The sequence below is a fragment of the Apodemus sylvaticus genome, chromosome 18, assembly GCF_947179515.1.
Source record: "Apodemus sylvaticus chromosome 18, mApoSyl1.1, whole genome shotgun sequence".
Lineage (NCBI taxonomy): Eukaryota > Metazoa > Chordata > Mammalia > Rodentia > Muridae > Apodemus > Apodemus sylvaticus.
Window position 1 is genome coordinate 53,909,775 of NC_067489.1, and position 14,088 is coordinate 53,923,862.

The 14,088-nt window shown below is 38.3% G+C and overlaps 1 protein-coding gene across 2 annotated transcripts in view; it reads left to right on the forward strand.

The window, feature by feature from the left end:
* The window catches only part of Fbxo8 (F-box protein 8), a 47,714-nt gene extending 34,365 nt beyond the window's left edge, over positions 1-13,349 (forward strand). For both annotated transcript variants that reach the window (XM_052162897.1, XM_052162898.1), the window contains exons 4-6: positions 1,934-2,052; positions 11,223-11,419; positions 12,726-13,349. In XM_052162897.1, coding sequence (XP_052018857.1) covers positions 1,934-2,052; positions 11,223-11,419; positions 12,726-12,913 — 504 coding nt within the window. In that variant the 3' untranslated portion in view covers positions 12,914-13,349. The remainder of the gene's footprint in view (positions 1-1,933; positions 2,053-11,222; positions 11,420-12,725) is intronic.
* Positions 13,350-14,088: the final 739 nt, after the last annotated feature.

Below are 14,088 nucleotides of genomic sequence, written 5' to 3' on the forward strand. Positions count from 1 at the left end.
ATAGATTGACATGTAAGCTTTCCAAACATATGTTCCATAAAAGGAAATGAACAACAGTGTATTATTATTATTATTATATATTTTATGATAATTAATGAAACACATATTAAGGTTACTGTGTAAGTAACATCAAATGATGTTGAAATGGTGTCATCATGGGTCTAGGGAATTATGAATTTATTTTTGTGTAATTTTAACAGGGAGACGAGAACTAATTTTTTATCTTTCACCTGGTAATTGGATATGAATAAAGTATTATAAATAAAGTATTATAATGCATAATAAGCATCCCCTTGTATTGAATCACTTCAGTTAAAATTAACCATTGGAAATAATTCTGAAGCGTTTTATCAGTGTTCCATAGAGCCATTTGGGAAACAAACATGACTCCGATTTTGCTAGGCTGTTAAGCAGTCAACTCTCAGTCATTGAGACGAACGGTGGAAAGGATGCAACAAGCACTAACATTTGTCTAGTCCCTGCTCCCTCAAGCACTGCCAAGAGAACCTCACTCCCACAAAAGGCTTTCTGTCTTGATCGTGGTACAACATGCAGCCTTCCTTTCTAAGGCGTCAGTGGGGTACAGCTTGAGAGGACAGAAGAGCTCATATATCATAGTCTGCTCTTCTAAGTGATGCCTGAGCATTGCTTTTATAGCAGTACATCTCACATGAAAGTTGAAAATGTTGCTGTTAACATTCTGATGCCTCATAACATCAGCTTTATATAAAAAGCCTTTAAATTGCAATTTGCAGATAATTATTTTTAACCTTTCAAAAGCATTACCTCATAGTACCAAATTGCTTTTTAAACTTTTAATACAAAATTTTAATGAGAAAGTTTTTATCTTTGAGAGTCTTTCATAAAAATACTTAACTTTTAAGATTCTAATGTGTACAGTATTTCCGAGCACAATGTGTTTGCAAAGTGAAGAAATGCTGAAGGAATTTATGTGCAAAAGCAATATGTTGCATGTACATTATATGTTATATTCTTTGCCAGTTAGCTGCACACATTATGTTAGTATTCAGACATATGCATTCATGGGAATGCATGTATCTGGAACTACATGTTGAAATAAACACGCCTGCCTTTTATTTCAATAACTGCACATTCAAACGCACCTGTCATTTATTTGAATGTGATAGAACATTGCTTTCAGCAGTTGGATTTTTTTGTTGTTAATGTTTTGTTGTTGTTGACTTAAGTCAAAGTAGATACAAATGTAAGGGTTATAATGCTTTTCTGGACAATTCTGCATGCAGAGAAAAGGAAATTCAAAGATAAAAACAATCAAATACACCTAAAGTTGTGCTGTCTTATATGCTTTGTTGCAGTGGCAATTAAACCAGATGCTTACAAAATGTAGTGATGTTTAAAGGCAATGTAGGAAACTGTGAGTCAACCTGGAGTTTGCCCTATGTCCTGGAACTGAAATAATGTAATTATCTTTGCTTCCAGAACAAATCTGTTAAGTGTTTCATTTGGAGAATCTAATTGTTTTTTTTTTCTCTCAAAAAGCTATTCTCTTAAAATATAGACCACAGTGTACATATATGAGCTTTAAAAAATGCTTTCTCTTAGGAAAAGGAAGTATTTGTTGCAAAGCTCATTTTTATAGTCTATATCATGGCAGGACTACATCCCTCCCAAATTAGTCCATATTTCTGTCTCCTTAATTTATCCTGTCATGAGCCTGAGAAGAGGATGTCTTCAGGAATCTTAACTTTGAATTTCCTCATTTTCATTGCATGTAAATTACCAGCTACATCCTAGCTTCAGATCCGGCTTCAGCTCGTATTTCGCATGTTAAAGCTATAGACACTGTAGTAATGCTGGGAAGAAACCACAGCTGTGGTTCTGCCATTGCCTAATTACTAAAATCATCAATCAAGGCCGAGTGTGCTTATGTAGCCTTGTTTTTCCGTCTTAGGGAGTGAGCTACTTTATGTCCAAGGGTATCCTAGATGATTCGCCAAAGGAAATAGCAAAATTTATCTTCTGTACCAGAACACTAAATTGGAAAAAACTGAGACTCTATCTTGATGAAAGGTAAAGCAAAAATTAAATTTTTATCAGAAATGAGTTAAGTAATGTATGTGTTAACTTTTTAAATGCTATAGTACATAGAATAATTTAGTTGCAAAATTGAGTAAAAATATAAAAAAAGATTATTATATCTCACAATTAGTTTGACTTTTTTGTTTAACTTGTTGCTAAAAGGTTACCATTATAAAAGTCAAAAATGGCCATGTGTGGCCTGACACAGCTGTTCTGACAGCACTCAGAAGCTGAGGCAGAGTTTCTCAAATCTGTGGCCAGCCAGAACTGTAGAAAGAGACACTGTGATATCCCAACGTCCCTGGGATCGTACACTAAAGGCAGACATCTTGGTGGAAGTTGCAGCCCTGGCTTTTTCTTAATAGTCATAAGCTAAGTGTTTAGGTAACCAGAAGTTCTAAATCCTGGTACTGCCCATTTACAAATTCTATTGTAAAGACAAATTGTAATCTTCAAAACCTAGGGAATAGAAGGATATGCATATAGTCACATAATGTTGCAGAGAGACATTATGTAAAGTCTGAAAATTCTACAAAAGTGAACCTGGAGAGATGATTCACAGTTAAGACTGTCCCGACCCGCAGGACAGTCAACAGGGTTCCTTTAAGCCACCTAGAGGAAAGGCGATGGGGCGACAAGACACAAGAGAGAGAGGCCGGACAGCCTGTCTAGTTCTGATCAAGCTGTCAAACTTTATTTTCCAGACAAGTCAATATAAAGGGAAGCATACAAGGTTTGGGAGGGGTAAAGGGGGGAACAATCTCAGGGGGTTGGCATCATTTCTAAGAAACAGTTTCTCATAATTTCTGGTAAAGCTAGTTATTGCTGTTGGAATGTTGGCATGATAAAAGGGGGGTCATGAGGTGGTGAAGTGGAAAGGGGTTGCTACAGTAACCTATCTACAGATGAACGTCAAAAGGAGGGGGTTCTGAGATTTATGTAGGAACAGTTCTTGGCATGGAGATCTAAGTGAGAATGACTCCTGGTATCGAAGTCTCCTGGCATTGAGAGCCAGGTGGGGATGGCTCCTGGTATGGAGAGTTCTTGGCACTGAATTCTGAAGATGGCTCCCGGCAATTCCCCCTTCTCTGTATAGAGAGCAGAGGTCAGACAGCCATTGATGGCAAGCAGATAAGGCATCAAAATAATGGGACAGCGCCTGTCTTAGGAATCGACCCGGTCATCCAACATCCCGTTCCCGTTTGGTCATCCCTGCCAGCCTCCAGAGATACCTGTCTTAGGTGGGAGTGGCCCTGGGAAGTTGCCCGTCATTGGCTAACTGCCCAGCAAGTTTAATTGTTATTGATGCCTTTAGCTTGTGGGGCTCCTTCTGGAGTCCCGGCTGGAATGGCTGTGACAAGGATGCTCTTTCTGTTAAGGCACTAGAGTGTGCTGTTTGGGCCGTTTTGCCCTGGGGGGTTTAGGTAGCCATCTCTCAGTCCTCCATAGCCAAACGATGGTAATGTACCTGAATAGGTTTGGCTGCCAGGTCATCTATCCGCTTCTTAATTAGGGCTGTGAGACGTTTAAAAGCCCATGATCCAAAAGAAAATAACAATAACAGACCTACAAAGGGTCCTAGAACACTGGGTAAAAGTGTAGTGAGCCATGGAGAGGTGGAAAACCAATTTTCATACCAGCTTTCTTTCTGTTCTCTTTCTCTCTTACGTTTTTCTAGGCCTTGTCTGACTATTTTCATGCTGTCTTTTATAACTCCTGTCTTACTAACATAAAAACAACACTCTTCTTTTAAAGCTGCACAAAGTCCACCCTGTTGGAGGAACAGGAGATCAAGTCCTCTCCTATTTTGGAGGACAATCTCAGCTAGGGAGTCAACGGAGTCGGAGAGATCAATTATCCCCTGCTGAAGGCGTTGGACATCTTGATCGATGGTAGCACTTAGCTCCGTGTACCTAGAGTTGGAAAGAACAAGGGAAGAAATACCGGTCCCTGCTCCCACAGCTCCAAGGCCAAGTAGGACAGAGAGAGTAACAGCAGAGATAGGTTCTCTGCGAGGGCGGCTCAAAGAAGTGGAGCCTCCAGTAGATGTGGATTGATCCCACAAGTGAAAAAATTCTTCAGAGCGATAATAAACTAAACGAGGGAACATCTTAATAAGAATGCAAAACTCAGGTTTCTCCCCTTTCTTTCGATTTTGAAAAACTGAGGCAGAGAGGCAAGGTGTAAGGCCATCAAGGCACACCCACCAAGTTCCCTCTGGGGGGAGAATAAAATAATTGCCAGGAGGGGGAAAATAGGTTTCATTGCACAAGTGAGCATAAAGTGAGGGGACATTTGTTCCACTAGAGATCACACAAAGTCCCAGGCCAGATATCTGGGTTAACGAAAGACCTGGCCAAGCGCCCTTTTGCCAACGGCAGCGCCGTGGATCATCCGCATGGGGGGGGGGTCACCAAGAACAGCAATTCCTTCATAAAAGGGTGGTTGGGAATGGTAGCACAGCCAGCAATCTTCAACAAGTTCAGGGGAAGTTTCATTTAAGGTGAGAAAAGTCTGATTAACTAAAGAAAGTACAAGATTTTTAGTGGGAGCTGGCTGTACAGGCAGTGTAGTAGCTGATGGGTTAGCTGGTGGTCGGAGGGGAAATACAGAAGGTAGGGAAGTGTCTTTAATAGAAGGAGCACGGGTGCTGTCCTGATCAATTCCTTTAGGAGGAACAGGATGAGGTACCAACACAGAATTAGGTCCCATTGGTACTGGCTGAGCATGATATAAAGGCTCTTTAAGGAGCTTAATGGAGAAAATAATACCTGCATCAAAGCCAAGTACATAGAGGCGAAGACCCTGTTTATATCCTTTTTGCCAATGTAAATTGGGAGACTTTGCATGGGTGGTGAATGTAATTTGTAAAGGTGTGCACCATCCATTTGTAGAAGGATTAGAGGCCAGGCAGGACTCATCATATTTTTGAAAACTAGCTGAGGGTGTAATGTTATGTTTTACTTGGATGTAATCTCACGAGGAGAAGTCCAGAGGCTCTCCCAAAGGTCCCAAACAACCAAAGTAAATCTTGAAGATGTCTTAAAATAAATGGCAGGCCACGTTCTATTTGGTCTGCACTTGAAATCTGTAAAATTTAAATATATGGCCTTTTGACACCGTAAAGGGGGGCAATCAGCAGTAGCCAATATCTCCCCTTTAATCTGTTTATAATTTGTCCAATTTTTAGCTAAATAAATTTGCCATGCAAAGAGGGATGTTGAGTCCGTAGATGTCCGTGGTGTCAGCACTAGTAAGAGGCATCCAAAAGTGTTGAGGACTGTGGCCATTTTCAATGATTATAATCAGCATCATTCTTTGTCTCAGCATCAGCATACTTTGGCAGCTAGCATGTTCCTTCAGCATCCTGCAGAAAAAACACAAACATGCCTCTCTCTACACTCAGAGAGTTCCCTGGTATATAGAGATGTGATTTTTCCCCTCTTTTGTTTATAAAAATATTGTTTTAAAGTTCTATGGGCCTGTTTCATAATATCTTGTCTTTGAGAATTATGAGGAATCTCAGTAATATGACCAACATCAAATTGTTAAAACATCTCAAGTAACTGGCTATAATAATCAGTTTAATATTTGTCTTAATCTGATTTGGAACATCCAATATAGAAAAATAACATGTAATGACTAATTTTATTTGTTGTTGTTGTTGCTGTTGTTTCTTCTGTTAAAACATTTATAACTAGAAAGCTTGAGAAGCTGTTAATAATCATATGCGTATTTTTAATTAATTCTTTTGAATTGTATTTGTATAGATAATTGTAAAAGTTAAGAGCTGGTAGCATTAAAAAGGAAACAATTTTAAGCAATTGTAAGGCATGAGCCATATATATATATTATTAATATAAAAATTAAAAGTTTGACTTTTAACATTTTAAAAAGAGGAGCTACAGCACCCAATTCAATTATCTGTGCTGAAACAAGGGGACTCTCAAAAGAATAAACATGTGATTTAATTATATGAGCTTTACTCCCATAGTAGATGCATTTTTATAGGATGTATGTATAAATCTATAAAAATATAAAAACATGTATGGAGGCAAATTTTTTTAATAATTTATCTTTTGAATAACAATTATTAATTTTGTCAAAAAAGGCTTGCCATGTCATACATTAACTATCACTAATAATTAATTTGATTGCTGTTTAAAATAAGGAACAAACATTTCATCATACTTTTAAAACATTCTTTTTTTAAAAATATTTCTATGATTTTATTTTGTAACACTTTATTATTACAACAAATCTTCATTGGAGGATGTCAAAACCTTATTTGGAGAGATTTTACATTAATGTTCTCTTTGTCAAGGAATGGAAGTAAACATATATCATAAATTGTTAACAAATACTTACGGTAGCTTTCTCCAAGTTATGTCTGTCAATATTTATTTTGCATTTACCTTGAGAACATCAGAGGCTTAAATCCTCTTATGACAAACTTAAAGCAGTGTCTTAGCCAAATAATTTATCTTAACATTTTTTAAAATTATTTACTTAAAAAATTTAAAAGTCCATTGTTAAGAGCAAGCCATTTCTTGAGGAAGAACTTTCTAATGAAATTATTTTTTTATTGTTTTTTTTTTTTAAGTTAGCTTATGTTTAACCTTTCACAGATGTAAGTTTGAACTTTATTTTGAACCACATCTATATGAATCTGTTAAAAATGTTCTTTTGGACAGAACTCTCTAGGTGAGGCCTGTAAGATAAGGCTAGACCTACACCCATCAGTCTTGCAAGGAGCCTGTAACCAGACCCCATTGTATGAAGGTCAAATAACAAAAGAACCTGTAATATCAAAGCATAACTACAATTTTTTGAAAGCAAAACCCAGTTTTAAGCAATCTTTTCTCCTTAAAAATAATGGCAAACACATTACTTTTATATTGCAAAGTTTGTCTATCAGCTTGTGTGTTTGAATGTATGACAGTGTAACTTATTGAAGAGACATTATTTTAAATTTTATTTTTTATAAGTCTGAGTTCTAGGATAAGAATCACATAAAACATTATGTCAATTTAGAAATATCTTAGAGGCCTGTTTTTCTTGGCTTCTGTCATGCCACGTGTTGCTTAAAATAGTTTTAACCCTAAATTATCAGTTTTAAACTTACCTTTTGTTACCATCATTATATTTTTTAAATCATGTCCAATAACTTATGAGCCAATACTCTATAGTCAAGGCATAAACATTTATACCTTTAAGACCAATTAGAAATAAAGGTGAAGCAATTACACAAATCTCATTAATTTAAACCAAACATTTTTTTCCAGGTGTAATTTCAGGGGCATAAAGCACTTTGAACCCAGTCATCACCATGGTAGAAATTTGTCTAGGAGAATTAACCATTGAGCTTGAGGCTGCTGGCCCCTTAAGAAGTAGCTTTTTCTCCAGCTGTGTTTAACTCGTAGTTAAGAATGTGAGGCACCTTTAATCATCTTCCTCTGTGTAAATTGCAGACTGGCAGGACTACCAGTAGATCACGTATTTTTTTTTTTACCATTTTTTTTCTTTTCAACATATAACATAAACACAACAATCATTCAGCCAATCAAAACAATAGACAAACAAATTGACACACATATGGACAGGTTTTGGTGCACCAAAGACAGACAACAGACAGAGATGGAACTCGATGTCCCAAAGAGATCCAAATATCTTAACCAGAACTAAGGATATCTCTAGTAGGATTCAGAGAGGAAATAGGACGTCTCCCATTTTTTTTTTCCAGGAGAGTTTTGAAATAGTTTTTAACCAATTTTTTTTGATACCATGTCCTGCACATGGAAAAACTGCTTTTCTGAAACCTGCTTTTTCTCTTGTTTAAGAGTTAACTCCTTATCTTCTTTTTCTTCTGGGAATTCTGCCAGAGAAGGGCGGGGAGACACAGTGGCATCCACTGATAGTTACTCCATAGTGCCCTGCTTTTGTAACCCCTATTGCGTTCATAAAAAGAGAAAGAGGTTTAGAGAATGTGATATACCTCAGGGTAGAGAAGGGCGGTGCCTAGGCAAACACACAGACATGGTATAGAATAAAGTTTATTCAGGATGGAGGATGAGAGTTAATGGGGTAGTGGAGACAGAGAGAGGCAGAGAGAGTGTGTAGATAAGTACAAACTGGCCATGACCATGTAGAAAGAGGTAGGAGGGGAGGAGACCCCAGGAATTTCTTTACAGTCTAGGACTTACATTCTGCCCCGTGAGTAGTTTTTACTTTCGATTTCTCTGGCCATCTTAGCTGCTTCTGACTTCCAAAGAATAAATTCTCCCCCAGAGAACTCTGCTCGGGCAAGCTGGATAAATTCCTCAGGTGTGAGCCAGTCCTCCGTGCCAGAGTGAAGGGAGCAGTCCGCCCATAGGCTGTGACTGCGGACCTTAATTTTTCTAAAATTTTAAAGTCAAGGGGCTTGTTTTGGCTCTGGCTTTTTCTAGCTATTTGTCTTTGAAATAAGTCTTGAAGTTAGGTTTGTCCCTCTGAGTCTCGTAGCTCCTTTAAGAGGACTACTTGCCCCTGTGGCTATCACTTGGTGGAGAGAAGAAATTTTTTCAGTGGCTCTCCTGCTGGCAGCTTCTCTTCTAAGTTGGCTTCCTCCTCGGGAGATAGAGTGTCAGCACCTGGACTATGACTAGATTTCAGAGTTTGTAGAGAAGGATAGACTTTGGTCTTTTTGAGAAATTAGGGAAAAGAGCAGTCATAGACAGAAACCGTTTTAAATGTCCCTTCTCCATATCTATCAGAGGCGGGAGGGATAAGAGAGCACAGAGACAGTGTCCGGACGAGCGCTTTTTCAGAGAACTAGATCTTGGAAACAGGAAGAATTCTGAATAATGTCATTAATCAGAGACCAGTAGTTAAAGACAGTAACCGGAACTTTTTTTTTTCCTTTTCTTGACCAAAAGTTGCATAGTAATCTCGTACTCTAGCCCATGTTTTCTTACCTATGGTTCCTTTCTCTGGGAACCAGGGACAATTTGTCCGATCTCCTTTTCTTAACCCAGCCCCGTGTCTTGCGAGATTCCTGAATCCCTGAAATGAGCAGGGATTGTTAAGTAAAAGCTTGCCCCATGGGGTCTCACCTTCTGAGACGAAGTTGTCGTGGAGACTTTCCCCTGGCCAAGCGCACCGGCGGGTCAACCGTGCTTCGACCAAATCCAGTTCTCTCAGGGAGCTGCTCCTCTCCGGGAGCCGAACGCGGAGGGCCCTCCTCCTTGATCCACGACCTCCTTTCTCTAGATCGCTCCACAGGTACCACACTGTTGGGCGCCAAAGTGTCCCGACCCGCAGGACAGTCAACAGGGTTCCTTTAAGCCACCTAGAGGAAAGGCGATGGGGCGACAAGACACAAGAGAGAGAGGCCGGACAGCCTGTCTAGTTCTGATCAAGCTGTCAAACTTTATTTTCCAGACAAGTCAATATAAAGGGAAGCATACAAGGTTTGGGAGGGGTAAAGGGGGGAACAATCTCAGGGGGTTGGCATCATTTCTAAGAAACAGTTTCTCATAATTTCTGGTAAAGCTAGTTATTGCTGTTGGAATGTTGGCATGATAAAAGGGGGGTCATGAGGTGGTGAAGTGGAAAGGGGTTGCTACAGTAACCTATCTACAGATGAACGTCAAAAGGAGGGGGTTCTGAGATTTATGTAGGAACAGTTCTTGGCATGGAGATCTAAGTGAGAATGACTCCTGGTATCGAAGTCTCCTGGCATTGAGAGCCAGGTGGGGATGGCTCCTGGTATGGAGAGTTCTTGGCACTGAATTCTGAAGATGGCTCCCGGCATAAGACGACTCGCTGCTCTGCCGAGGATCTGGGTATAGCTCCTAGCATCCACATGATGGCTCACAACCCCAGTGCCAGATCATTCATCCTCTTCTGTCCTTGGTAGGCACTGTATGCATAGTGCACAGACAGGCATGCAGACGAAACACCCATACACTTTTTTTTAAGTCCCCAAAGGTGACATTTAGTATGCAGTCATGCAGGTAGAGATGATAGATCAGATGACATTTTCATCACTTACTCACCTTTCATCCTAGTTAATTGCACACATAAAAATACTCAGAGGAGCATCTACACCAGCATGCTGGTCATGAAAAAAGTCTCCTGTGGAAGGTGTTGTCCTTAACTACTTTGTCTTTAAATGCTAAGGACCTAGAGATTGGTGCTTCTTTGTCGATCTTTCTGTAAATATTTAGCTTTGTTGACCTTATGATCTCTGTTGCATTTGCTTGTAACTCTGCCATTTGTGTTGTGTAAGCAGACACAGGCCAACTATAAACTAAGCAGTATGGTCCTGTTCCATTAACTCTATGTACAAATACAAGCAGTAGGTCAGAGTTTGCCTATCCTTTGCCTATCCTTACCATAAGCAATTGGTCAAAATGAAGACTGTAATCATATAATCATATAATCAAGCTTGAGTTCAGTAACAGTTAAAGAATGTTGTTACAAAGAGTCACTGCATATCACATGCAGTAGGTTAGAATATATAACATACATATATTTGTATGTTATACAATATTTATATAATTATAAATATATATCCATAAAATTATTATGCCCATATGTTCAGATGGTGAGTAACCACTAAAAAGAATGATGTGAATCCATTTCTAAACACAAACTGTTTCCAATAAACTATCAGGAAGGAAGAGCAGACTGTAAGACAGTGCATAGTCTATGTAGATACATGGATAGCTCTTCCCTCTGAACACATGCCTTGGCCCAATAGAGGAAGATTCATTACTAGTTAAAAGGCATCAACTCTAGGGCTCTGTGCACTTAGATCACAGGGCACTTGGGAAGAACTAGCAGGGCTTGTTTGTCTGTGTGTACCTCAGACTAGCCTTGAGCCCATGAGCTTCCTGCCCCAGCTTCTGGGCCTCACCACACCAGCTGAGCAGTACTTTCAGTACTTGAGATCTATGTTCTTCATAGAATTCTGTATTTTCCTTTATTGTGCTTTATTTTAGCCCATTCAGGAAGTTCAAAATAGCTTAACTTTGTAAATAATCATACTTAATTGTTTTAAAGGGTAAGGATAAAGTATACTGGTATAGTAATAATGAAGTACTTTTATACAAAAATGGCATTATGATTTTTATTTTTTAAGCATTAACTACAGCTGTACCTCTTTTCTGTTTCTTTAGGAGAGATGTCTTGGATGACCTTGTAACTTTGCATAATTTTAGGAATCAGTTCTTGCCAAATGCACTGAGAGAATTTTTCCGTCACATTCACGCTCCTGAAGAACGTGGGGAGTACCTTGAAACTCTTATAACAAAGTTCTCACATAGGTTCTGTGCTTGCAACCCTGACCTAATGCGGGAACTCGGCCTTAGTCCTGGTAAGGGTAGCTTAGTGTGTGTGCATGCTCACGGGCAGGGGCATGTGTGCATGCATGCATGCATGTGTATGCGCGCGCGTGCGTGTGTGTGTGTGTGTGTGTGTGTGTGTGTGTGTGTGTGTGTGTGTATTAATCTACAAATTCTAAATACTTGTTTAACTGTTGCACTGTGTAGATAGAAAACTCAGAAGGACATGTATTTAACCTTTGCACATAAAAAGCATACTTTATGGAGATAGTTGATTAATTCTTTAAAGTTATTCTTATTTGCTGTCTTTGCCAGTGACTGTAAAGGTTATGTTGAAACTTTTAATAAGCTATACATAGATGACAATATATTTCCACTAAAATTAGTTTTTAATTTTTAATTAAATTAAATACAATTTTAATTTTTAATACAATTTTTAATTACAATTAGTTTCACCATGTATATACTTATGTATGCTGTGATCTCAGCTCTTAAAGTGTTCATTTTACAAATTTACTTGAATCTTTGTATTAAGAATTGTGCTTATTAATCAAAGTTTACAAAACATGTTCCTGTTATGTGATATTTGCTGAACATGAAGATACAAGACCTAGCTCCCTTTAAGACTGCAGTATTCTAAACTGTAAATAGCATAGTACTGCAGATATCATGAGAGTTGCGACTGCTGTAATAGTAAGCATCAAGTATTGCCCTGTGACTATATGAAAAAAGAAAGGTACTTTGTTGCATGTGCTAGCTCAGTCAGGGCAACGTTTTCCCTGAAGATGGAGTTTTAGAGTTAAAGTGCAGATTGCACCCACTTTAAAAGCATATCTCTCCAATGAGAATAGTAATTTAACAATCTTAAAAAATTCTTTACATTCTATTTTTAGTGCCACGGTAATACATTTCATGTCATTAAATATGCTTTCAAAATAAATTGGGTTTTTGTAAAAAGCCTTCTTTAAAAATAAGTATCTTGACCTTTTTTTTTAACGAGCAAGATCATAAGCCAGTGGTAGAACTTATTTAATCACAGTTAGATATGTCTCATTAAAAAATGAGAATAAAGCAAGTTCTGAAATATTAAGTTTGGAATGTGTTTTCACTATAAACTCCTAAAGCATCCTGAAGTTCCTCTGACCTGTAGAGTGCCCATGACATTGGAGCACTGTAAGACTGGTGCAATCTTACAGTTTCCCAGAGCAGAAGCTTAGATACCTGGAAGAAAAGCCTAGGCCACAGGGTGGATTGACACCCTGTGTGATCCATTGAATCTGTCTCCTTAACACCTGTGCGTATTTTGAGCTGACTAATGCTGTGTTCTTTCCCTTCCAGATGCTGTCTACGTGCTGTGCTACTCCTTGATTCTGCTTTCCATCGACCTCACTAGTCCTCACGTGAAGAATAAAATGTCAAAAAGAGAGTTTATTCGAAATACCCGCCGCGCTGCTCAGAACATTAGTGAAGATTTTGTAGGACACCTTTATGACAACATCTACCTTATTGGCCATGTGGCTGCATAAAAGCACAAGTGTTTCAACTTCAACTTTTTACTGCAGACCAAGGCTGCCCAGGGACAGACTTAGTGGCCGCCGCAGGGTTGCATCAGCACTGGTCACTCCAGTCCAGCCTGTGCATAAAATCCAGCGTGACTGCACCCCTCTGTTTGTTTCACTGTTTTCTAGTTTAGAAATCTCAGAACTAATTTTGGAGAACTTTTATTAATTTTGCTCATCATGTTTGCACAAAACAACCACTGTATAACACAACTGTTAGAGAATGTTAAACTGACATATACGCTATAAATGGAGTGTTTGTGCATTAGATTTTTCTGGAAACTATCCATTTCCATCCTTTTAAAGAATACCATGTAATGTATGCATATTTAACTGAAGAGATTTATAATCATAATTATTTTATTGTAAAGATTTTAACTAAAAGTTTTCCTTTTCTCTTGAACTGAGTTTGGAAATTTATTTGACTCTGATCTAAGAATTTTGTTGGCTTTGTCAAAGTTAAATCTGACCCTAGAAACCAATACCAGCTTCCCACGTCTCTGAACTTTGAAAAGAGAGTTGATTTGTTACTATATTAATATACTATGCAAAACTGGCCTTATTTGTATAACATATCATTTAATTCATTTTTAAAACTTCTGGGTTAATAAAGTTTCAGTATATCACTTAAACATTGAGAATATAAAGATGTGTCAGAATGTAGAAGTCACATTTATAAGCAGAATAAAATATGATTAGAACTGGGGGAAGTATTTACTTCCTTGTTTTTGAAATACTCAGTCTTAACTAATTTCCTAATCTTGATTTCTCTTGATTAGTTAATTAATAATAGACTATTATGCTGTGAATCACATTCTTCAAATATTTATCAAGGGCTTTCCCTGTGCTATGTTGTATGCTACATTACAGTAGTGATACCTGAACATGAGTTCTACATTCAGAGATGGCATGTAAGAAGGGAGAAACTGCTGAATTTATTTTCTCTTGTCGTTCTTTGCTGTGTGATGCACTGATCTCTCCCTCTGTCTACCCCGGACCCCTTTTCTGTCGCTGTCTCTGTTACCACCTGAAATCTCCCTCCTCCTTTACCTCCTCTCTTTTCTCAATTTGACTGTCATTTTTTAAAAAAGAGATTTCATTTCCCTATTGTTTTCCTCTTTAATTTCCACATTCTACCTCAC